The sequence below is a fragment of the Xenopus laevis genome, chromosome 2L, assembly GCF_017654675.1.
Source record: "Xenopus laevis strain J_2021 chromosome 2L, Xenopus_laevis_v10.1, whole genome shotgun sequence".
NCBI lineage: Eukaryota > Metazoa > Chordata > Amphibia > Anura > Pipidae > Xenopus > Xenopus laevis.
Genome location: NC_054373.1, coordinates 190,824,270 through 190,847,288, shown reverse-complemented (window position 1 = coordinate 190,847,288; position 23,019 = coordinate 190,824,270). Strand labels below are relative to the sequence as shown.

The 23,019-nt window shown below is 46.6% G+C and overlaps 3 protein-coding genes across 4 annotated transcripts in view; 1 reads left to right on the top strand and 2 right to left on the bottom strand.

Annotated features, from left to right (window-relative positions):
• Positions 1-360: 360 nt before the first annotated feature.
• Positions 361-12,916, bottom strand: MGC82989 (protein). 2 transcript variants are annotated; one of them, NM_001092516.1, is given in 13 exon segments: positions 361-1,007; positions 1,307-1,437; positions 1,854-1,953; positions 2,420-2,541; positions 6,205-6,332; positions 8,012-8,121; positions 8,431-8,516; positions 8,771-8,854; positions 10,811-10,907; positions 11,156-11,251; positions 11,333-11,498; positions 12,138-12,245; positions 12,904-12,916. In NM_001092516.1, coding segments are annotated over 12 exon segments (1,359 nt in total). In that variant the 5' UTR covers positions 12,227-12,245; positions 12,904-12,916; the 3' UTR covers positions 361-857.
• Positions 12,917-13,234: 318 nt separating this feature from the next.
• On the top strand, positions 13,235-21,864 carry rrp8.L (ribosomal RNA processing 8 L homeolog). The gene is made up of 8 exons (XM_018247818.2): positions 13,235-13,377; positions 15,664-15,821; positions 16,055-16,205; positions 18,473-19,184; positions 19,341-19,470; positions 20,645-20,751; positions 20,937-21,033; positions 21,468-21,864. The coding sequence occupies exons 2-8, from the start codon at positions 15,729-15,731 to the stop codon at positions 21,579-21,581; spliced, it is 1,404 nt and encodes a 467-aa protein (XP_018103307.1). The 5' UTR covers positions 13,235-13,377; positions 15,664-15,728; the 3' UTR covers positions 21,582-21,864.
• Positions 21,865-21,945: 81 nt separating this feature from the next.
• LOC108707607 (dynein heavy chain domain-containing protein 1) overlaps positions 21,946-23,019 on the bottom strand; it is a 55,184-nt gene continuing 54,110 nt past the window's right edge. The window contains exon 44 of the mRNA XM_041582890.1: positions 21,946-22,296. Within this exon, the coding sequence (XP_041438824.1) occupies positions 21,946-22,296 (351 nt within the window). The remainder of the gene's footprint in view (positions 22,297-23,019) is intronic.

The window sequence follows — 23,019 nt, the reverse complement described above, 5'->3', positions numbered from 1 at the left end:
ACTCAGGGCCCGTTGTGCAACAATGATATGGTGTCACAGTGACATCACAATATTTACTCTGATGAGGTCATATGCGCCGATGACACGTAGCAATTGGTCACATGGTGTCTGAATGTTTACATAGCGTTGGCTGCACACTTGCAGTTACTCACACTGGCAGCTAATGGTGGAGGAGGAGGGAGCTCACGAGTGGTGGAATCACTGCATCCAGGCCCCACCCCCTTATATCCTGCCTGTGAGATTGATTGTGGCTCCAGGGGGCCCCCCGGTATGATTGCACCCCAGGTCGTTACACCCCTGCAGCTCCACTTGTGCAACACAGAGGCACCACACACACATTTACTTTGCACAAGATACAGGTTTTCTTTAAAATAATATTTATTAGATTGTCACAAGGTGCAAAGGGTTAATTTATATAAAAAAAATACTTTTGCTTTGACAGGATGAAAGAGGGGCGCAGCGTGGCCCCCCATACAGTAAGATACATAGTGATACACATATAAATATTTATACACTTGCAGGACAGGCGCTGTATATATATAAGGGGGCGGCGGCATGTAGGAAGGGGCGGTACCTGCATTATTGCACCAAACAACAGTCGCCAGTAACAGTCACAAAAGCACCGGCCCCAGTAACTAAGCAGTGAAACTGGCGGAAACCCCGCCCAGAAATGCAAATGGACCCAAACTTGAAAAACTCTACCCCCCCCCCACAGTTGGCAGTTTGAGTGGGTTCTCTGTACCCCAGACTAGAATTATAGGGGGGTCATTGATGTGAAGGCACTTTGTACCCGTGTGGCACCAGCGGGCGTGTGTTACTTGTGTAGCTGTGACTTGTGTGTTGCACTATTGTAGCACTTATTTCTCCTGCATCTTCTCCAGGATGGGGGCGATCATATCAAACTTGGGTCGCTTGGCAGGGTCTTCGTTCATACAAATCTTCATCAACTTGCAGATATGGGGCGAGATCCCGGGGGGGATGGTGGGACGGAGGCCCTCGAGGGACACCTACAACACACCCACAACTTGTCACAGTCGTCAACCCAACACCCTGCAGCTAAATCCACTGTAACACAGGAATAGCTCCTCCCACCCCACCAAATCCACTGTAATACAGTAAATAGCTCCTCCCACCCCGCCAGATCCACTGTAATAGCTCCTCCCACCCCACAAAATCCACTGTAACAGTAATCGCTCCTCCCACCCCACCAAATCCACTGTAATATGGTAAATAGCTCCTCCCACCCCGCCAAATCCACTGTAACACAGTAATAGCTCCTCCCACCCCTCCTTGCCCAGAATATCACCTTCATCCCAATCTCCATGTTTGAGAGGTCGGCAAACGGAACCTCGCGGGTCACCAGCTCCCACAGCAGAACGGCAAAACTCCACATGTCAGCAGAGCGACGGTTAATATCCTCTGGGCGTTTCTGCAGCGCTACGGGAGGAGAAAGGGTTAAACACAATCATTGCAGGACCCCAGCCCTCGTGCCCTAAGGAAAGGCTCTGGGTGGATTCCCTGCGGCAACTCCCTGTGAGCCTGGATATCCCAGCATGCTTAGTGTCCCTGATTAAAGCTCTACAGAAATAATTCTCTTTCTTTTTTGTGCATTATCATTGGTCACTGGGCCACCCAATAAGAGGACAGAGCCTGTCATAGGGAATTGCCTATCTGCCCTTTAATTGGACAATGAGCAGCAAGTTATAGTTCTACCCCTGAACCCTCCCACTAACAGACTAAATAATGGGCACATGGGGCAGATCACTTATTCCCTGAGGACACGAGCAAATGCTGCTCTGCTTATTATCATCATCCCACGACCCCCTGAAACAATCGGCAAACATGAGCCTCACCCTCAGGTGCCACCCACGCGGGGCTGTAAATCCGACCCGGGCACTGGAACGAGACCTTCACATCCGCCATACTGATCCTGGCTGTCATGTCCTCATCAATCTGTCATTGGGAGATCAAGTCATCAGCGCAGGGTATGGACATACGGACAGTGTCAGAGACAAGGGTGCGGGGAGTGGCAGGGTGCAGGGAGTGGGAGGAGATGATGCAGAGGGGCAGGTCCATGCACAGAGGGCAGTAGTGAAGGGAAGTGACAGTTGGGAGGAAGCGAGTGGAGAGGAGACAAGTGAAGAGAAAGTGGGGGGCACAATGGAGTGGCTGGTGACTGGGTCTATAGATGACGACAGCAGATGTGGGGCAACAGGGACATGTATTTGGGGCAGAAAGAAAAGATATGGGGCTGTGGGAAGAACTAACCGTGGGAGGAAAGTGCAAAGTGCTTAAAGGTTTCCTAGGAAGTGATAAAGGAAGTGATGTTAGTAAGGGGCGGAGCAGCAGGAAGTGAGCAGACAGGGGCAAGGAGCAGCCCATGAAAGTCAGGAGGGGGGGAAGAAATATGGCGACTCACCATGACGCTGCGACTGTTCAGATAATGACGCGGAATGAGAGGTTCCAGGGTGTGTAGGAAAGCCATTCCCCGTGCAATGTCCAGGGCAAACTTAACGGCCTGGCACTGATCCACCACCAGATCTGCCGAGACACAATCTGGTCACATGACACTCACCAACACCGGCCAATCACTGCTACCCCCACATACAACATAGGGCCCCCACCTCAATCCTACCGCTGCTCACTTACCTTAACTCTCCCCACTGTCTGATTGTGCCTCTCACTAGTGTCTCTCTCTTTACTCACTAGTGTCTCTCTCATTACTCACTAGTGTCTCTCTCATTACTCACTAGTGTCTCTCTCATTACTCACTAGTGTCTCTCTCATTACTCACTAGTGTCTCTCTCATTACTCACTAGTGTCTCTCTCATTACTCACTAGTGTCTCTCTCATTACTCACTAGTGTCACCCTCATTACTCACTAGTGTCTCTCTCATTACTCACTAGTGTCTCTCTCATTACTCACTAGTGTCTCTCTCTTTACTCACTAGTGTCTCTCTCATTACTCACTAGTGTCACCCTCATTACTCACTAGTGTCTCTCTCATTACTCACTAGTGTCTCTCTCATTACTCACTAGTGTCACCCTCATTACTCACTAGTGTCTCTCTCATTACTCACTAGTGTCTCTCTCATTACTCACTAGTGTCACTCTCATTACTCACTAGTGTCTCTCTCATTACTCACTAGTGTCACTCTCATTACTCACTAGTGTCTCTCTCATTACTCACTAGTGTCTCTCTCATTACTCTTCTTATGTGTCTCATTAGCAATCTCACTGCTTGTGCCACTCACTAGTGTCTCTCTCATTACTCCTCTTATGTGTCTCATTAGCACTATCACTGCTTGTGCCACTCACTAGTGTCTCTCTCATTACTCACTAGTGTCTCTCTCATTACTCACTAGTGTCTCTCTCATTAATCCTCTTATGTCTCATTAGCACTATTCACTGCTTGTGCCACTCACTAGTGTCTCTCGTTACTCCTCTTATGTGTCTCATTAGCACTATCACTGCTTGTGCCACTCACTAGTGTCTCTCTCATTACTCACTAGTGTCACTCTCATTACTCACTAGTGTCTCTCTCATTACTCACTAGTGTCTCTCTCATTACTCACTAGTGTCTCTCTCATTACTCACTAGTGTCTCTCACATTACTCACTAGTGTCTCTCTCATTACGCACTAGTGTCTCTCTCATTACTCACTAGTGTCTCTCTCATTACTCACTAGTGTCTCTCTCATTACTCTTCTTATGTGTCTCATTAGCAATCTCACTGCTTGTGCCACTCACTAGTGTCTCTCTCATTACTCTTCTTATGTGTCTCATTAGCACTATCACTGCTTGTGCCACTCACTAGTGTCTCTCTCATTACTCTTCTTATGTGTCTCATTAGCACTATCACTGCTTGTGCCACTCACTAGTGTCTCTCTCATTACTCCTCTTATGTGTCTCATTAGCACTATCACTGCTTGTGCCACTCACTAGTGTCTCTCTCATTACTCTTCTTATGTGTCTCATTAGCACTATCACTGCTTGTGCCACTCACTAGTGTCTCTCTCATTACTCACTAGTGTCTCTCTCATTACTCACTAGTGTCTCTCTCATATCTCCTCTTATATGTCTCATTAGCACTATCACTGCTTGTGCCTCTCACTAGTGTCTCTCTCATTACTCCTCTTATGTGTCTCATTAGCACTATCACTGCTTGTGCCACTCACTAGTGTCTCTCTCATTACTCTTATGTGTCTCATTAGCACTATCACTGCTTGTGCCACTCACTAGTCTCTCTAATTACTCTTATGTGTCTCATTAGCACTATCACTGCTTGTGCCACTCACTAGTGTCTCTCTCATTACTCTTATGTGTCTCATTAGCACTATCACTGCTTGTGCCACTCACTAGTGTCTCTCTCATTACTCTTATGTGTCTCATTAGCACTATCACTGCTTGTGCCACTCACTAGTCTCTCTAATTACTCTTATGTGTCTCATTAGCACTATCACTGCTTGTGCCACTCACTAGTGTCTCTCTCATTACTCTTCTTATGTCTCTCATTAGCACTATCACTGCTTGTTTCACTTACTAGTCTCTCTCTCATTACTCCTTATGTGTCTCATTAGCACTTTCACTGCTTGTGCCACTCACTAGTGTCTCTCTCATTACTCTTCTTATGTGTCTCATTAGCACTATCACTGCTTGTGCCACTCACTAGTGCCTCTCTCATTACTCACTAGTGTCTCTCTCATTACTCACTAGTGTCTCTCTCATTACTCACTAGTGTCTCTCTCATTAATCCTCTTATGTCTCATTAGCACTATTCACTGCTTGTGCCACTCACTAGTGTCTCTCATTACTCCTCTTATGTGTCTCATTAGCACTATCACTGCTTGTGCCACTCACTAGTGTCTCTCTCATTACTCTTATGTGTCTCATTAGCACAATCACTGCTTGTGCCACTCACTAGTCTCTCTAATTACTCTTATGTGTCTCATTAGCACTATCACTGCTTGTGCCACTCACTAGTGTCTCTCTCATTACTCTTCTTATGTGTCTCATTAGCACCATCACTGCTTGTTTCACTTACTAGTCTCTCTCTCATTACTCCTTATGTGTCTCATTAGCACTTTCACTGCTTGTGCCACTCACTAGTGTCTCTCTCATTACTCTTCTTATGTGTCTCATTAGCACTATCACTGCTTGTGCCACTCACTAGTGTCTCTCTCATTACTCTTATGTGTCTCATTAGCACTATCACTGCTTGTGCCACTCACTAGTCTCTCTAATTACTCTTATGTGTCTCATTAGCACTATCACTGCTTGTGCCACTCACTAGTGTCTCTCTCATTACTCTTCTTATGTCTCTCATTAGCACTATCACTGCTTGTTTCACTTACTAGTCTCTCTCTCATTACTCCTTATGTGTCTCATTAGCACTTTCACTGCTTGTGCCACTCACTAGTGTCTCTCTCATTACTCTTCTTATGTGTCTCATTAGCACTATCACTGCTTGTGCCACTCACTAGTGTCTCTCTCATTACTCACTAGTGTCTCTCTCATTACTCACTAGTGTCTCTCTCATTAATCCTCTTATGTCTCATTAGCACTATTCACTGCTTGTGCCACTCACTAGTGTCTCTCATTACTCCTCTTATGTGTCTCATTAGCACTATCACTGCTTGTGCCACTCACTAGTGTCTCTCTCATTACTCTTATGTGTCTCATTAGCACAATCACTGCTTGTGCCACTCACTAGTCTCTCTAATTACTCTTATGTGTCTCATTAGCACTATCACTGCTTGTTTCACTTACTAGTCTCTCTCTCATTACTCCTTGTGTCTCATTAGCACTTTCACTGCTTGTGCCACTCACTAGTGTCTCTCTCATTACTCTTCTTATGTGTCTCATTAGCACTATCACTGCTTGTGCCACTCACTAGTGTCTCTCTCATTAATCACTAGTGTCTCTCTCATTACTCACTAGTGTCTCTCTCATTACTCACTAGTGTCTCTCTCATTACTCCTCTTATGTCTCATTAGCACTATCACTGCTTGTGCCACTCACTAGTGTCTCTCTCATTAATCACTAGTGTCTCTCTCATTACTCACTAGTGTCTCTCTCATTACTCACTAGTGTCTCTCTCATTACTCCTCTTATGTCTCATTAGCACTATCACTGCTTGTGCCACACACTAGTCTGTTCTCACCACCAACCTTGTTGGCCAAACTAGGATTGTCAAAGTACTCACTAGTGCCCTCGTGCAGGACATTGTAGAGAGACCCATAGGGCATCCAGTGTGTGATGAGCACAGGGTGAGGGGCCGGAGGGGACTGACAGGCGCCCAAAACTGGCAGAACATTGGGATGAGAGAAAATCCTGAGGAAGAGAAAATGTGGGATAAGAGAAAGGGAATAAGAGAAGGAAAAGCAACAGAAAGAGGAGGATGAAGAAGGGAAATATCAGGCACAGTGCGTGGGGAGGAAGGAAGAGAAATGTGTAAAATGGGGGAGACCAGGTGGGAGAGAATGTGGGAATGAGAACCAGAAACACCAGTGATAAAGTGAGTGGAATTGAGTCTAGAGGAGAGAATCATGTTGGAAGGATGAGGGAGAAAAGGAGCCAATGAGGCAGAAGGGACACATTCCATTAACTGTGAGTCCTCTGTATATACCCCTCTGTCTCTCTATACAGTCCAGTACCCTGCTGTCTCTTCCTATTGTCCCTCACTCACATATCTCTCTCTATACAGCCCAGTACCCTGCTGTCTCTTCCTATTGTCCCTCACTCACATATCTCTCTCTATACAGCCCAGTACCCTGCTGTCTCTTCCTATTGTCCCTCACTCACATATCTCTCTCTCTCTATACAGCCCAGTACCCTGCTGTCTCTTCCTATTGTCCCTCACTCACATATCTCTCTCTATACAGCCCAGTACCCTGCTGTCTCTTCCTATTGTCCCTCACTCACATATCTCTCTTTATACAGCCCAGTACCCTGCTGTCTCTTCCTATTGTCCCTCACTCACATATCTCTCTCTATACAGCCCAGTACCCTGCTGTCTCTTCCTATTGTCCCTCACTCACATGTCTCTCTCTATACAGCCCAGTACCCTGCTGTCTCTTCTTATTGTCCCTCACTCACATATCTCTCTCTATACAGCCCAGTACCCTGCTGTCTCTTCTTATTGTCCCTCACTCACATATCTCTCTCTATACAGCCCAGTACCCTGCTGTCTCTTCCTATTGTCCCTCACTCACATATCTCTCTCTATACAGCCCAGTACCCTGCTGTCTCTTCCTATTGTCCCTCACTCACATATCTCTCTCTATACAGCCCAGTACCCTGCTGTCTCTTCCTATTGTCCCTCACTCACATATCTCTCTCTCTCTATACAGCCCAGTACCCTGCTGTCTCTTCCTATTGTCCCTCACTCACATATCTCTCTCTATACAGCCCAGTACCCTGCTGTCTCTTCCTATTGTCCCTCACTCACATATCTCTCTTTATACAGCCCAGTACCCTGCTGTCTCTTCCTATTGTCCCTCACTCACATATCTCTCTCTATACAGCCCAGTACCCTGCTGTCTCTTCCTATTGTCCCTCACTCACATATCTCTCTCTATACAGCCCAGTACCCTGCTGTCTCTTCCTATTGTCCCTCACTCACATATCTCTCTCTATAACAGCCCAGTACCCTGCTGTCTCTTCCTATTGTCCCTCACTCACATATCTCTCTCTATACAGCCCAGTACCCTGCTGTCTCTTCCTATTGTCCCTCACTCACATATCTCTCTCTATATCAGCCCAGTACCCTGCTGTCTCTTCCTATTGTCCTCACTCACATATCTCTCTCTATACAGCCCAGTACCCTGCTGTCTCTTCCTATTGTCCCTCACTCACATATCTCTCTCTATACAGCCCAGTATCCTGCTGTCTCTTCCTATTGTCCCTCACTCACATATCTCTCTCTATACAGCCCAGTACCCTGCTGTCTCTTCCTATTGTCCCTCAGTATAAGATTTGCTGAAGAAGGCGGAGCTTGTTTATTATCGCACCGGAGTTTGGGGTATTCCTCATTGAAGTCTCGACTCTTCCTTGTGCTCCAGTCCCGTATTTTCAGCACCTTGATGATGATGTCGTTGCCTTGCCAACGTCCCTTCCAGAGCTGCCAGACACCCCAATTGTAGAGAATGAGAGGGAGACATAAGCATTGGAATGAATCACACGGGGAACTACATATTAGAGATATTATGGGATAGGAATGTACCAAATGCAGCACCTTTAGTATGAATTTATAATTCCCAAATCCTTCAGTCATGTGACTTGTGGACATTGTTCTTGTTGCAGGTGTTATGAAGACTGGGTATGGTTTGCCATTTAAGTGCCCCCTATAATGCCGGGAGACGGGGGCGGGTACAAGGGATGTCACATTGGGGCAGAGAGACAGGACTGACATGTTGGGGGGGGGTCTTACCTCCCCAGAGTGGTTGTCATTGAGTTTGTGGCTGAGGGTGAGCTGCTTATAATCAATCCCCGCCTGTTTATTCAGGGTCCCGTTACCTGTAGTGAGAGAGTCACGTGACATGAGCACGGGGGGATTAGTTAGTCAATAAGGGGGGGCTGACATACAGACAGTAACATTAGCCGGGGTTACAGGCTGATACAATGACACATGGGGGAGCACAAGGACTAATGCAAAGTTACTACAGGATATAGGGGGGCACAAGTGGGGGGTATTATAAAGTGGGGAAACACAGAAGCAGGGAGGGATAACATGGGGTACAGGGGGGCAGTTAGGTGCTGCGGGTTCTCACGTGGTCGGGTTCGAGTTGTCCCTTTCCAGAATGTGTCTTTATACGGGATCCTACTCATACTCTGCCCCATCTTCTCTGCTCGATCTGTAAGGAACCCCCCCATTAGTCATTTATCTTATATAACCCCCCCATCACTAAATCCTATAGCACCCCCAGGCCCACATATCAGTCACATAAACACTCGCATATCAGGGGCATCAAACTGGCCTTCAGATTCACTGCGGAGAAATGTCAGCTCATGGGACGAGGCAAATCCAGGGGAATTGGGGGGTAACAACATGAGCTGCAGCAACAGGAAAATGTTTGGCCTGAGCACATTCCTCTTTGCCAGTCACTAATAAATATATAAATAATATATAAATACTTAATAAATCTATAAATTAATTTATAAAAAAAAATTATATATAGTAAAAGTATAAATAAATGTATAAATATATAAAAAAATAATAATATATATAAATAAATATATAACTTCCCTACACTGAGCACCAGCCATTTGGCTTTTTGGAGAGTTAACACTATTAATGGGGACATGGGTGTGGCTTCAAGTGGGTGTGGTTTAAAAGGGGAGTGGCCAACACTGGCTTCCATTATTGGCCCTTCACCATATAGGCAAAAACATTTGGGCCCCTGATAGCGCAGAAGTTTTTTGAGCTCTGGACTAGAGGAACAGTCGGGGGTTCATCACAGTGAGGTTGGGGGACACTGATTCTATTAGTACCTAAGAGGGGGGGATCATTTCAGAACATCCAAGGCCCCAGTTATAATTAACTGCCAAGTGTCACTCACTGCTACACCACTCTGCACCCTTCAACTCACCTCTCACACTCACCTCTTTCCTTACTCACACTCAATACTATGGTCACACTCACCTCTCACACTCACCTCTTTCCTTACTCACACTCAATACTATGGTCACACTCACCTCTCACACTCACCTCTTTCCTTACTCACACTCACCTCTTTCCTTACTCACACTCAATACTATGGTCACTCACCTCTCACACTCAATACTATGGTCACACTCACCTCTCACACTCACCTCTTTCCTTACTCACACTCACCTCTTTCCTTACTCACACTCAATACTATGGTCACTCACCTCTCAACTCAATACTTATGGTCACACTCCACCTCTACACTAAACTATGGTCCACTCACCTCTCACACTCAATACTATGGTCACACTCACCTCTCACACTCACCTCTTTCCTTACTCACACTCAACTCTTTCCTTACTCACACTCAATACTATGGTCACACTCACCTCTCACACTCACCTCTTTCCTTACTCACACTCAATACTATGGTCACACTCACCTCTCACACTCACCTCTTTCCTTACTCACATACCTCTTTCCTTACTCACCTCAATACATGGTCACTCACCTTCAAACTCAATACTATGGCACACTCACCTCTCACACTCAATCTATGGTCCACTCACCTCTCATACTCATTATGGTCACACTCCCTCTCAACCTCACCTCTTTCCTTACTCCACTCAACTCTTTCCTTACTCACACTCAATACTATGGTCACACTCACCTCTCACACTCACCTCTTTCCTTACTCACACTCAATACTATGGTCACACTCACCTCTCACACTCACCTCTTTCCTTACTCACACTCAATACTATGGTCACACTCACCTCTCACACTCACCTCTTTCCTTACTCACACTCACCTCTTTCCTTACTCACACTCAATACAATGGTCACTCACCTCTCACACTCAATACTATGGTCACACTCACCTCTCACACTCAATACTATGGTCACACTCACCTCTCACACTCAATACTATGGTCACACTCACCTCTCACACTCACCTCTTTCCTTACTCACACTCAACTCTTTCCTTACTCACACTCAATACTATGGTCACACTCACCTCTCACACTCACCTCTTTCCTTACTCACACTCAATACTATGGTCACACTCACCTCTCACACTCACCTCTTTCCTTACTCACACTCAACTCTTTCCTTACTCACACTCAATACTATGGTCACACTCACACTGCTGTCCCCTTTACCTTTAAGCAGTTCCCGTAGATGAGCCTTGGCCTTGTCCAGTGGGGTCTCGCCATACTTGTTACTGATATAGATGAGGGCAGAGTTATTGACCAGGTCCTAAAGAAGAAAGAGAGAGTTGCCAGGAGTGGGGAATGACTTGCTTGGAGTGGGGTCACTGAGGGGCACAAGGGAGGGGGGGCAGTTGCCTCTCTAGTAGCCACAATTGGACATGACACAGAATGACTGGCTCTGGGCTGAAGGATCAGACCACAATGAGCTGAGCAATGGGGGTACCAGGGAGGAGCAGGGGCTGCTGGGAATGAGTCTGATGGGGGCCACTAGGGTCCCCCCGGGGTGTCACTCACCTCAGACACATCATCCTGACCCCAGAAGCAGCCATAGTGCAACGGGGAGTTTCCGTGTTCATTGACGGCGTTCACATCGGCCTTATACTGAATGAGCTGCGCGAGAGAAGAGACGTCACATGTGGGGGACACCCAGGGGCCCCCCCTCCCCACAGTCATGTGACCCATCATACCCACCTTCTGTACAATGTCCCGGTGCCCATGGCTGGCGGCAAGATGGAGTGGAGTGTCATCTCCTCGGTTCATCACGTTAATCCTTGCGCCCCTCATAATCAGCATGTCCACGACGTTACTGCGCCCCTCCCTGCACGCCCAGTGTAACGGGCTGAATCCATGGTCATCCCTGAAACACCCCAGAACCCCAGAACTAATTATTTACTGGATTAATTACACTCTTTATTATAATATTCTAACTGTTCTCTACTGATCCCCCTACTGCTGATATTCTAACTATTCTCTACTGATGCCTTTAATGAAGGCTCAGCAGGGACAAACACATGCATCAACTCAGTAACAGGGTCGCTGACCCCTCCTACAGCTGCTTCACAAACACACAAGAAGGCTAAACATAAAACTTTACACTTCAATATCAGTAAAACCGTCACATATAGAAAATAAACATTACCAGCAGAATGTTGGTTAAAGCATTTCCATTGGCTCTGAGCAGCCCCGCCTCCTCAACACTCATAATGAGATTAAGTAAATGCAGATAAATATCACTTTGTGGAATAATAATAATAATAATAATAATAATAATAATAATAAGAGGTAGAGCAGTGAGTCCAGGGGGGGGGGAGCAGACAACTGTCGGAATAAACACGAGACTGACAGATTTTATACACATCGGGGGTTCCTGGAATCCCTTCCATGTGACCCCTCCCAGCCAGTCAGTTAGCTAAGTAAGCTCTTCTGCCAAACAAGCCTTACACCAAACATGACACTTGCCTTGACCCAAACCTTATAAAGTGCACCTGCCACTTACCCCTGATTTAAGTCATTCTCAGTATTGTCCAACCACAGACGCACGGCCACCGCGTTGCCTTCCCGACACTGAGCGAAAATGTCATCCATGTTGGCGGCAAGAGACGTCCTGAGAGGAGGAGCATAAGCCTGTCACTCCCCTTACACCCGATATGTACCCCAATGTAACGACCCTCAATCTCTCTCACCCCCGGGGACCCTCAGTCTCTCTCTCACCCCCGGGGACCCTCAGTCTCTCTCTCACCCCCGGGACCCTCAGTCTCTCTCTCACCCCGGGGACCCTCAGTCTCTCTCTCACCCCCGGGGACCCTCAGTCTCTCTCTCACCCCGGGGACCCTCAGTCTCTCTCTCACCCCGGGACCCTCAGTCTCTCACCCCCGGGGACCCTCAGTCTCTCACCCCCGGGGACCCTCAGTCTCTCTCTCACCCCCGGGGACCCTCAGTCTCTCTCACCCCCGGGGACCCTCAGTCTCTCTCCCCGGGGCCCCTCAGTCTCTCTCCCCGGGGCCCCTCAGTCTCTCACCCCCGGGGACCCTCAGTCTCTCTCACCCCCGGGGCCCCTCAGTCTCTCTCACCCCCGGGGCCCCTCAGTATCAGTAAATAAAGAGACAAATAAAGGGTAACTAGACGTGTCTCACAGAAGATACAGGAGAATAAATAAATCTCAAGCTCAGGGGCCAAGTTCCAGTCCCTCCCATAACTAGAGGCCCCGCCCTTCCCGGTTCTTCCGGTTAAAGCCACACGAGTCCGTGAGAGACTTTACTCACCACAGCGCGCGCTCCTCCCCACCCGAACGTGCGCGCTCCCGCAGACACGTCACATTCCGAAGCTGGGCGGGGCGCTGAGGCGCGGCTAGAAGATGATGTCCAATAACACGGAACTGGGCGGAGCGTAGACGGCACAACCAATCATAACGTGTGTACATTTAATGCCGCGATAGAAAAATGAATGAATGGCGGCGGGACTAAAGGCAATCCACCAATTAGAAGTTATTATGGCTAATTCTCCACCCACCCAGCCTGGAGTTCGTTTGTGTCCTTATAGGGAGATGCGGGGAGTGGGCGAGACCATGTGGTGTCAGTGAGCAGGAGTTCTGCGGTGGGTGTGAACTTCCGGGTGAGACTAAGTTCTGAAACATTGATGTGATTGGCTGAGAAGTAAAGGATTGTGTGGGCGGAGCTATTGACTGTCGGGAGCTCTCAGTTCAGTCACGTGGTGGGAAGATGGCGGCGTGTTGAGTGGTGAGTAGTTGTGGGTAATTAATATCAGTGTTTGTGGCTGTGTGAGCTCCCAAACCCCCTTCCTTTATGGCTCCTTCCCCCCCTTCTGCCATATGGTTTAGTCCAGACAGCAAGTTGTGGCCACTGGATCCTCTCACATCCCACAGTCTGACAACACGTGATCCCCACACTCCTGGTATTGCTCTTTACTGTCTCTCCACTGTCTGACCCTTCATTAACCCTTTCCTACCACTGACGTCAGACTTACCGGCCTGTAGTTGTCAGGCTGATAACGGGATCCCTTTAATGAATAGAGGCACCGCATTAGCAATTGGCCAGTCTCTCTGCACTATGTCAGATCTCAATGAATATGAAATATTAAATAATAATAATAATAAATAGAGCTTTGGCTGGTATGTTACCCTGGGATGAATACCATCTGGCCCCGACCTTTGTTTAACATGTTCTAGTCTCTTTTGGATTTCCTCATGTGTGAACCATGCATCATTAGTTGTATTACTAGAATTGGGACTATTAAGAAGGAAACCTTCACTTACTGGTTCCTCATTTGACAGACGAAAAATAAGAGTTCAGAATCTCTGCTTTTTCTATGTTCTCCTCAACCAACTGACCCACCTCTTATGTTAAACCTCCCTCCCCTTCCTGTTTTGTTCATTTACATATATAATAGAAATGGTTCTCTTTCCTCCAACTAACACCAGTAACATCCCCGAAGTATCCATCATAGTTACCAATTCCACTATCACCCCCTCTCCCCAGGCCCGGTGCCTTGGGGTTATCCTAGATTCTGCCCTGTCATTCACTCCTCATATCCAGTCACTTATTAAATCATGTCACTTCCACCTAAGGAACATATCCAAAATACCATCATTTATCACCCAAGACGCGGCCAAAATTCATATTAACTCTCTCATCATATCACGTCTAGACTACTGTAACTCTCTATTAATTGGCCTCCCCTCCAGAGACTGTCAGCTCTCCAGTCCATAATGAACACTGCTGCGAGGCTCATACACCTCAGCAACCGCTCCTCCTCTGCCTCGCCATTCTGTCAATCCCTGCACTGGCTTCCATTACCTTTCAGAATCAAATTCAAATTAATGACACTGACATTCAAAGCACTTCACAACTCTGCTCCACCCTACATCTCTGAACTCATCTCTATATACTCACCCACTCGCTTACTACGCTCCTCTACTGACCTGCTCCTCAACTCTTCTCTCATTACCTCCTCACATGCTCACATTCAAGACTTTGCAAGGGCTGCACCCCTCCTCTGGAACTCTCTCCCACGGTCTGTCCCACTTTCTCCCAACCTTTCTGCTTTCAAAAAATCTCTGAAAACGCACTTCTTTCGAGAAGCCTCCCCTCACTCTGCTTAACTACCAAACACAACACCACATACAGTACCACATTTCTCACCCACTTAATTCCATCTTGCCCACTCCCACACCTTGTGTATTACTCCCTTCCCTTTAGAGTGTAAGCTCTTTTGCATAGGGCCTTCATCACCTTTTGTACCGGTATTGATTGTGATGTATGTAACTCCATATGTTCTATGTATAGAATTCATGTGATGTAGTTGTATAATCACATTTACTTTACAGTGCTACGCAATATGTTGGCGCTATATAAATACATGTTAATAATATAATGAATAATTTTGGATTGGTTTGACCCGTTGCTGCAATACCATGTTTTCTATGTGCAATTGTGCCCAGCAATCTCATTTAGCAGCAGACGGGGGGGGGGGGGGCGCTACTTTTCCTGCTGACATTTACACAACGTAATAGAGCGTTAGATGTGAGGTTTTAATTCATCTTTTTCTTTGTAACACAGGGATCTCCTTAACTGATTTCCTATGTACCCCCCCCCCGTGATGCCATTGTATCCCCAATGTGCCCTACACCAGCTCCCCCATGATACTGTAACACGATTTACCCCACCCCCTCCTGGAAACCATATTGTACTTATTGGGGAGTCTCCCTTCTACCCTCTTGCCCCCCCCCACACACAACATGGAACCCAGCCTTAAAACTGATCAAGTCTCTCCTGCCGGTACTGCCCCCCCCCTTATTCAACTTTTGGGGAACTCACGTCTCCCACATTTGTGCCACTTACAAGACTTCATATGGTCACAACAAACATGGTCAAAACATTTTGGGGACCTTCTCTTAAATTGGATTCTGTACTCTGCCCCCAAGTGCTGGGCCCCTCCATGTCCTGCCTGAATACACTGGGGCAGTTGTGCTGCACATTAGTCACATGACTTGTGTCTCCTTACAGTGTTGCAGAGGATTGTGGGTGCATCACAGACTGGATATCGTCAGTGGGTGCCGGGAGTTGCCGCCATGTTTGATGTGTGTGAGTGGAATGATAATTGGGAGGCGCAGTCACTGACTCAATGTTTGGAGAGAAATTCTGGAGAAGCCGCTGCCAAGAAAGTAAGAAGATTCTTCTCTTAGAGGGGTCGGGGGGCTCTGTTTCAGGGTGATCACATGGGGCTATTGTGGGGGGCCCCTCACTGGGTTATTATGGTAGAGGTCTCTGCTGATGGGCAGGTAGGGGGTGGGCAGTGTAATGGTGTTGCTAAGTAACCAGTATGTACCTGCACATTGGAGGGGTCTCTGTGGGGGATATGACAGATAATAAATATATATTTACTCTGTTTCCTCAGTCTGCTGTTAGCAGGAGAAAGAGGACAAAGCGAAATCGTGAGCTGCTGGAGATCCTGCATTCACTCAAGCCCCCCGCTCTTTGGCAACAGGACCCCCATTCTGCAGAGATCCAGACCCCTACTGATCATGTTACCTGCAACAAATCTCCAGGTGAGGCTCCTCCACAGACTGAACACTAGATTCTACTCAATTCTGTTTAGTACAGGGGAATATCTATAGTTTTATGGGATCTCTCTGTACAGACTATGAGCAAACGTAGGGACTGTTCCTGCTGAATTGTGCTTAGTACAGGGAATACCTATGTACCATAGTTTTATGGGATCTCTCTGTACAGACTATGAGCAAACTTAGGGACTGTTCCTGCTGAATTGTGCTTAGTACAGGGAATACCTATGTACCATAGTTTTATGGGATCTCTCTGTACAGACTATGAGCAAACTTAGGGGACTGTTCCTGCTGAATTGTGCTTAGTACAGGGAATACCTATGCTGCCATAGTTTTATGGGATCTCTCTGTACAGACTATGAGCAAACTTAGGGACTGTTCCTACTGAATTGTGCTTAGTACAGGGAATACCTATGTACCATAGTTTTAAGGGATCTCTCTGTACAGACTATGAGCAAACTTAGGGACTGTTCCTACTGAATTGTGCTTAGTACAGGGAATACCTATACTGCCATAGTTTTAAGGGATCTCTCTGTACAGACTATGAGCAAACTTAGGGACTGTTCCTACTGAATTGTGCTTAGTACAGGGAATACCTATGTACCATAGTTTTAAGGGATCTCTCTGTACAGACTATGAGCAAACTTAGGGACTGTTCCTACTGAATTGTGCTTAGTACAGGGAATACCTATACTGCCATAGTTTTAAGGGATCTCTCTGTACAGACTATGAGCAAACTTAGGGACTGTTCCTGCTGAATTGTGCTTAGTACAGGGAATACCTATGCTGCCATAGTTTTATGGGATCTCTCTGTACAGACTATGAGCAAACTTAGGGACTGTTCCTGCTGAATTGTGCTTAGTACAGGGAATACCTATGCTGCCATAGTTTTATGGGATCTCTCTGTACAGACTATGAGCAAACGTAGGGGACTGTTCCTGCTGAATTGTGCTTAGTATAGGGAATACCTATGCTGCCATAGTTTTATGGGATCTCTCTGTACCAGGACTTGAGCATAACTATAGGGACTGTTCCTGCTGAATTGTGCTTAGTATAGGGAATACCTATGCTGCCATAGTTTTATGGGATCTCTCTGTACAGACTATGAGCAAACTTAGGGGCTGTTCCTGCTGAATTGTGCTTAGTATAGGGAATACCTATGCTGCCATAGTTTTATGGGATCTCTCTGTACAGACTATGAGCAAACTTAGGGACTGTTCCTGCTGAATTGTGCTTAGTACAGGGAATACCTATGCTGCCATAGTTTTATGGGATCTCTCTGTACAGACTATGAGCAAACGTAGGGGACTGTTCCTGCTGAATTGTGCTTAGTACAGGGAATACCTATACTGCCATAGTTTTATGGGATCTCTCTGTACAGACTATGAGCAAACTTAGGGGCTGTTCCTGCTGAATTGTGCTTAGTATAGGGAATACCTATGCTGCCATAGTTTTATGGGATCTCTCTGTACAGTCTATGAGCAAACTATGGGGACTGTTCCTGCTGAATTGTGCTTAGTACAGGGAATACCTATGTACCATAGTTTTATGGGATCTCTCTGTACAGACTATGAGCAAACTTAGGGACTGTTCCTGCTGAATTGTGCTTAGTACAGGGGAATACCTATGCTGCCATAGTTTTATGGGATCTCTCTGTACAGACTATGAGCAAACTTAGGGACTGTTCCTGCTGAATTGTGCTTAGTACAGGGAATACCTATGTACCATAGTTTTATGGGATCTCTCTGTACAGACTATGAGCAAACTTAGGGACTGTTCCTGCTGAATTGTGCTTAGTACAGGGAATACCTATACTGCCATAGTTTTATGGGATCTCTCTGTACAGACTATGAGCAAACTTAGGGACTGTTCCTGCTGAATTGTGCTTAGTACAGGGAATACCTATGCTGCCATAGTTTTATGGGATCTCTCTGTACAGACTATGAGCAAACTTAGGGACTGTTCCTGCTGAATTGTGCTTAGTACAGGGAATACCTATGCTGCCATAGTTATATGGGATCTCTCTGTACAGACTATGAGCAAACTTAGGGGACTGTTCCTGCTGAATTGTGCTTAGTACAGGGAATACCTATGCTGCCATAGTTATATGGGATCTCTCTGTACAGACTATGAGCAAACTTAGGGACTGTTCCTGCTGAATTGTGCTTAGTACGAGGGGGGTGGAGGTTGTGTATGGCTGTCTGTAGGTATAAGGGGGGCTATGTATGGGTGATGTATGTTTCTCTCCATAGACTGTGTCCCTCCATGTGAAGCCCCCCAGCCAGTGAAGTCTGAGCCCCGGGTGAGCCGCAAGCAATGGAAGAATAAGCTGAAGAACAAGAGACGGCACAAGAACAAATTCAAAAGTTCCTCCGAATGTGCCGATGGGGAGGGAGGACAGAGGGGTGGGGAGGGAGGGGAGAGGGCCGTGGCCAATGTACGGGATGGGTCGGTGCCAGAGCAGAAGCCCATTAAGATGCCGTCGGTAAAGAAAGGGAGTAAAGTCGGGAGGTCGGAGAGAGATGGAGAAGAAGAAGGAGGGAGAGTTGCAGTAAAACGTGCCAGGCCTGAGCCAATGACTGGAGGCACTACAAATAAAAGTGGGGCCCTCATGCAGAGGCGTACGGTGCAGAAGCTGAAGAGAATTATGCAAAGGGAGGGGCAAGGGAATGACATAGGAACAAATAAGGAGGAGCCAGAGATTCCAGAAGGGGAGGAGACTGTGGGGGGAAGTCCTCCCTGTGACCGTTCCACATGGTTACGCTCCCGCATGGAGGAACGACTCAGTTCTGCCCGTTTCCGTTACATTAACCAACAACTTTACACGTCAGACAGCCGCGAGGCCCTTCAGCTGTTCCAGAAGGACCCGGAAGCTTTTAGTGTTTATCATAAAGGTTTCTCCCAACAAGTCCAGCAATGGCCGCTCAACCCCGTCACCCAGATCATCAAGTTCATCAAGAACAGGTAAAGCAGCGGCTCAATATGGGAGCCCCTCTGTACCCCAACTTCCCTCCTGTCCAACCTACTCACATCCCCTCTCTTGGCCCCCTGTGTATTTCACCTCTGACTCTTCCCCCGCTCCAGTCTATTTGGGTTGCCATAGTAACTGTTGCTTTGCAGGCCTCCCTCGCTGCTAGTGGCAGACTTTGGCTGTGGAGATGCTCTCATTGCTCGCAGTGTTCGGAACAAGGTCCATTCCTTTGACCTGGTGGCTCTGAATGATCATGTGACTGCGTGTGACATGTCCCAGGTAAGTGACAGTTGGGCAGTGACTAAACAATCTGGCACTTGTGAGGGTTTAGCTGCTCCTCCATTGGATCACAGACAGACTGACGTATAAAATGTGGGGGTGGCACAGAGCGCTGACAGTTGGGAGCAATAACCCATTTCATATACACTTTGCTGCCCACGAGCAGTGGAAAGCGCTTACCCAAAGCTCCGCCCATTGCGTTACCAACATTCTGGAGACCAAATGTATCAGCCAAAATCTACTTCGAGCTCCAAAATGAACTTCTAGATAAAGAGCGGCTCCATCATACTGATACTGTGTAACCTTTTTACATTAACTATTCCCTCCCTGCCCCTAATTTGCATATGTCAATTAAGATTTGGATTCAGTTCAGCCAGGCAGAAAGATTCGGCCGAATCCTGCTGAAAAAGGCTGAATCCTAGATTTGTTGCATCCCTAGTTTATTCCTACAAAGGTGATCTGGGGGCACTGCGTAATTTGTCGGCGCTAAATAAATAAATCATGATGGGGCCTGACTACTTCACAGTCTGAAGGAACCTATCATTAAAGGGAAACTAAAGTGTAAAATAGAATAAGGCTAGAAATGCTGTATTTTGTATACTAAATATAAACATGAACTTACTGCACCACAAGCCTAATCAAACAAATGATTTATGCTTTCAAAGTTGGCCACAGGGGGGTGAAAGCATAAATCATTTGTTTGATTAGGCTTGTGGTGCAGTAAGTTCATGTTTATATTTAGTATACAAAATACAGCATTTCTAGCCTTATTCTATTTTACACTTTACTTTCCCTTTAATGATAGGTTCCTTCAGACTGTGAAGTAGTCATCTTGTAACTTTGTTATACATCTTTGCAAGACCAAGACTGTGCACATGCTCAGTGTGGTCTGAGCTGCTTAGGGATCGTCATAAATGATCAAAACAGCACAAGTCAAATAATATCTGCCAGAAGCCGATACACAAGACTGATTAATAATCAGAATATACAGACTGCACTGGGGCCTGTGTTAAGCACAGGGAGGCGGGGCTGTTGCGCATGTTCAGCACAGGGAGGCGGGGCTGTTGCGCATGTTTATCAGGGGGAGGCGGGGCTGTTGCGCATGTTTATCAGGGGGAGGCGGTTACACAGGTAGGTATCAGTAAGTGACTCTCGTGTATCTCTGTACTTGCAGGTCCCCCTGTCGGATGAGACTGTTGACATCGCTGTATTTTGTCTCTCTCTGATGGGGAAGAATGTCAGTGATTTTCTGAAAGAAGCAAATCGAGTCCTGATCCCGGGGTTTGTTTCCTCTTCTCTTTCCTCTTCCCTCATTTCCTTTTATTCTGGCCCGAGGCACCTCTATTTGTGCACTTGATTCCCCCAAATATTGTCCCTATAGTGCAACCAATCCAATGTTACTGTTCAGTGTTAGCCAATAGACTTCTAGCTGCGCCCCATTCTCACTCTCTCTGTCTCATTTACAGAGGTGTGCTCCTATTGGCTGAAGTGAGCAGTCGCTTTGATGATGTCAGACAGTTCCTCAGTGCAATGTCTCAGCTGGGATTCAAGAACACCGCAAAGGTAAGTGAGGGGGGTACAGAGACCGCCGCCCCAAGGGCTTCTGGGTATAATACTATATTATAGGGGAGGATTTGGGGCTTGGAGCTCGATCACCCCAATTTGTTCCTTGTTATACAAACTGCTGAGCTTTCACTAGAACGTGTGAGATGTAGTTGAACAATGTACTGGTGGAGCTGCTGTGAGGTATCTGAGGGGCCCTAGTTATACATATTTTTGGGGGATCAAGCACCCCCTTTGCATATGCTCATTTGTGGCCCTTGCCTAGGCGCATGGCTTTAGATTCTATACAAGACTCACCCCCTCTGTATTTAGGGTTTGAGCCCCAGTGTGTGAGAAGCAGCGGTGTTGGGGGTACTTACCTCCAGTTATACGAGTGTGGGGGGGGGGTCGTTGTAGGTTTATGGGTCACTGAGCAAACTTTATTATTTCCCCAGAACACAGACAATAGTCACTTCTTCCTGTTTGAGTTCAGTAAGAGTGGCCCCCCAAAGGAGCGAGTGACCCACCCTGGGCTGGAGCTGCACCCCTGTCTCTATAAAAAGAGGTGAATCTGCAACTGAACCCACAATTAACCCCACGAGCAGTTCTTTCCCTCCCCGCACCTCCACCTCTGTATCACCAGGACGTCTCCATTCAACAAGAAGCTCCGCCCCAAAGTTAATGGGAGGAGGGGCACCAAATGCAGTGTCTGTTGGGCTCTGCTACTGGCCGAAGGTTTTTTATTAAGTCCCAGAAGCTGACATTCTAATTCTTGTGAACATTGCGCTTTATTGGCCCCACATGTTTGTGCAGTTTCTGTGCTGATATAATTACAAGTTTAAGTTCCTCTTATTTGTCTCTCTCTGCATTTCCAAGGGGATCCCCAATTAGTGAGGGGATCACAATAGCAGGGGACCCCCAATTAGTGTGGGGTCACAGTAGACTGACTGCATGCACACGGCGGTGGCTCCACACACACGGGGGAATATGAGAGGGTAGAGGAAGAAACAAGATGGCGGCCTCTCTGAGCTGAGCCGAGCCTTCCTCAGTCCCACCAGTATATACGGGGCACAGGTAGTGATGCAGTGAAGGATTCTGGGTAACAGGTATCTTGTCCTTAACAAGACTCACAACACTGACTGACAGCTCGGGGAGGGCACAGAGTTTGGGGGAAAGAGTCTCTTGTAGCAGAGCCTGGCTTGTGTCCCACCGAGCGTGTCTCACATGCAGCCCCCCAACTCTCAGCCCAACCTTGTCTGCACTGGGGGACCTTCTGTCCAACACCTGCCAATCACACAAGGGCAGATATGAGAGAGAGAGGGGGCAGGTGTCAAGTGAAAGGTAGTTGGAATAGACAAATGAGCTGTATTAGGAGATTGATGGGGTTAGAGATTCATGGAGATGATGATAGTCCTATACACACACAGTATATGACAGATAATAAAGTGGTATATATATATATATATATATATATATATATATATACACACAGTATATGACAGATAATAAAGTGGTATATATATATACACACAGTATATGACAGATAATAAAGTGGTATATATATACACACACAGTATATGACAGATAATAAAGTGGTATATATATATATATATACACACACAGTATATGACAGATAATAAAGTGGTATATATATACACACACAGTATATGACAGATAATAAAGTGGTATATATATATACATACATACATACATACATACACATATATATAATATCAAAACAGGGGGGTTGTAGCACCCCATACCCCCCCTTTAAACTAGTGGTGATCCTACGCTTTTAAAATTGGGCGTTTGTTTTGGGAATATCTCTCCTTTAAAAGCCTGATTGCTGGCTGGGGAGGATTTAGCCTTCAGTGAAAAAACAGCGTTCAATGGACATTGATTACAGGTAATGCTAAAATTCACATAAAATATAAAACAAGTTAGGGACCGCCATTCGGGGTTTACCTTGACGTGGTATGGTGGCTTATCAATTTTATGATCATAACT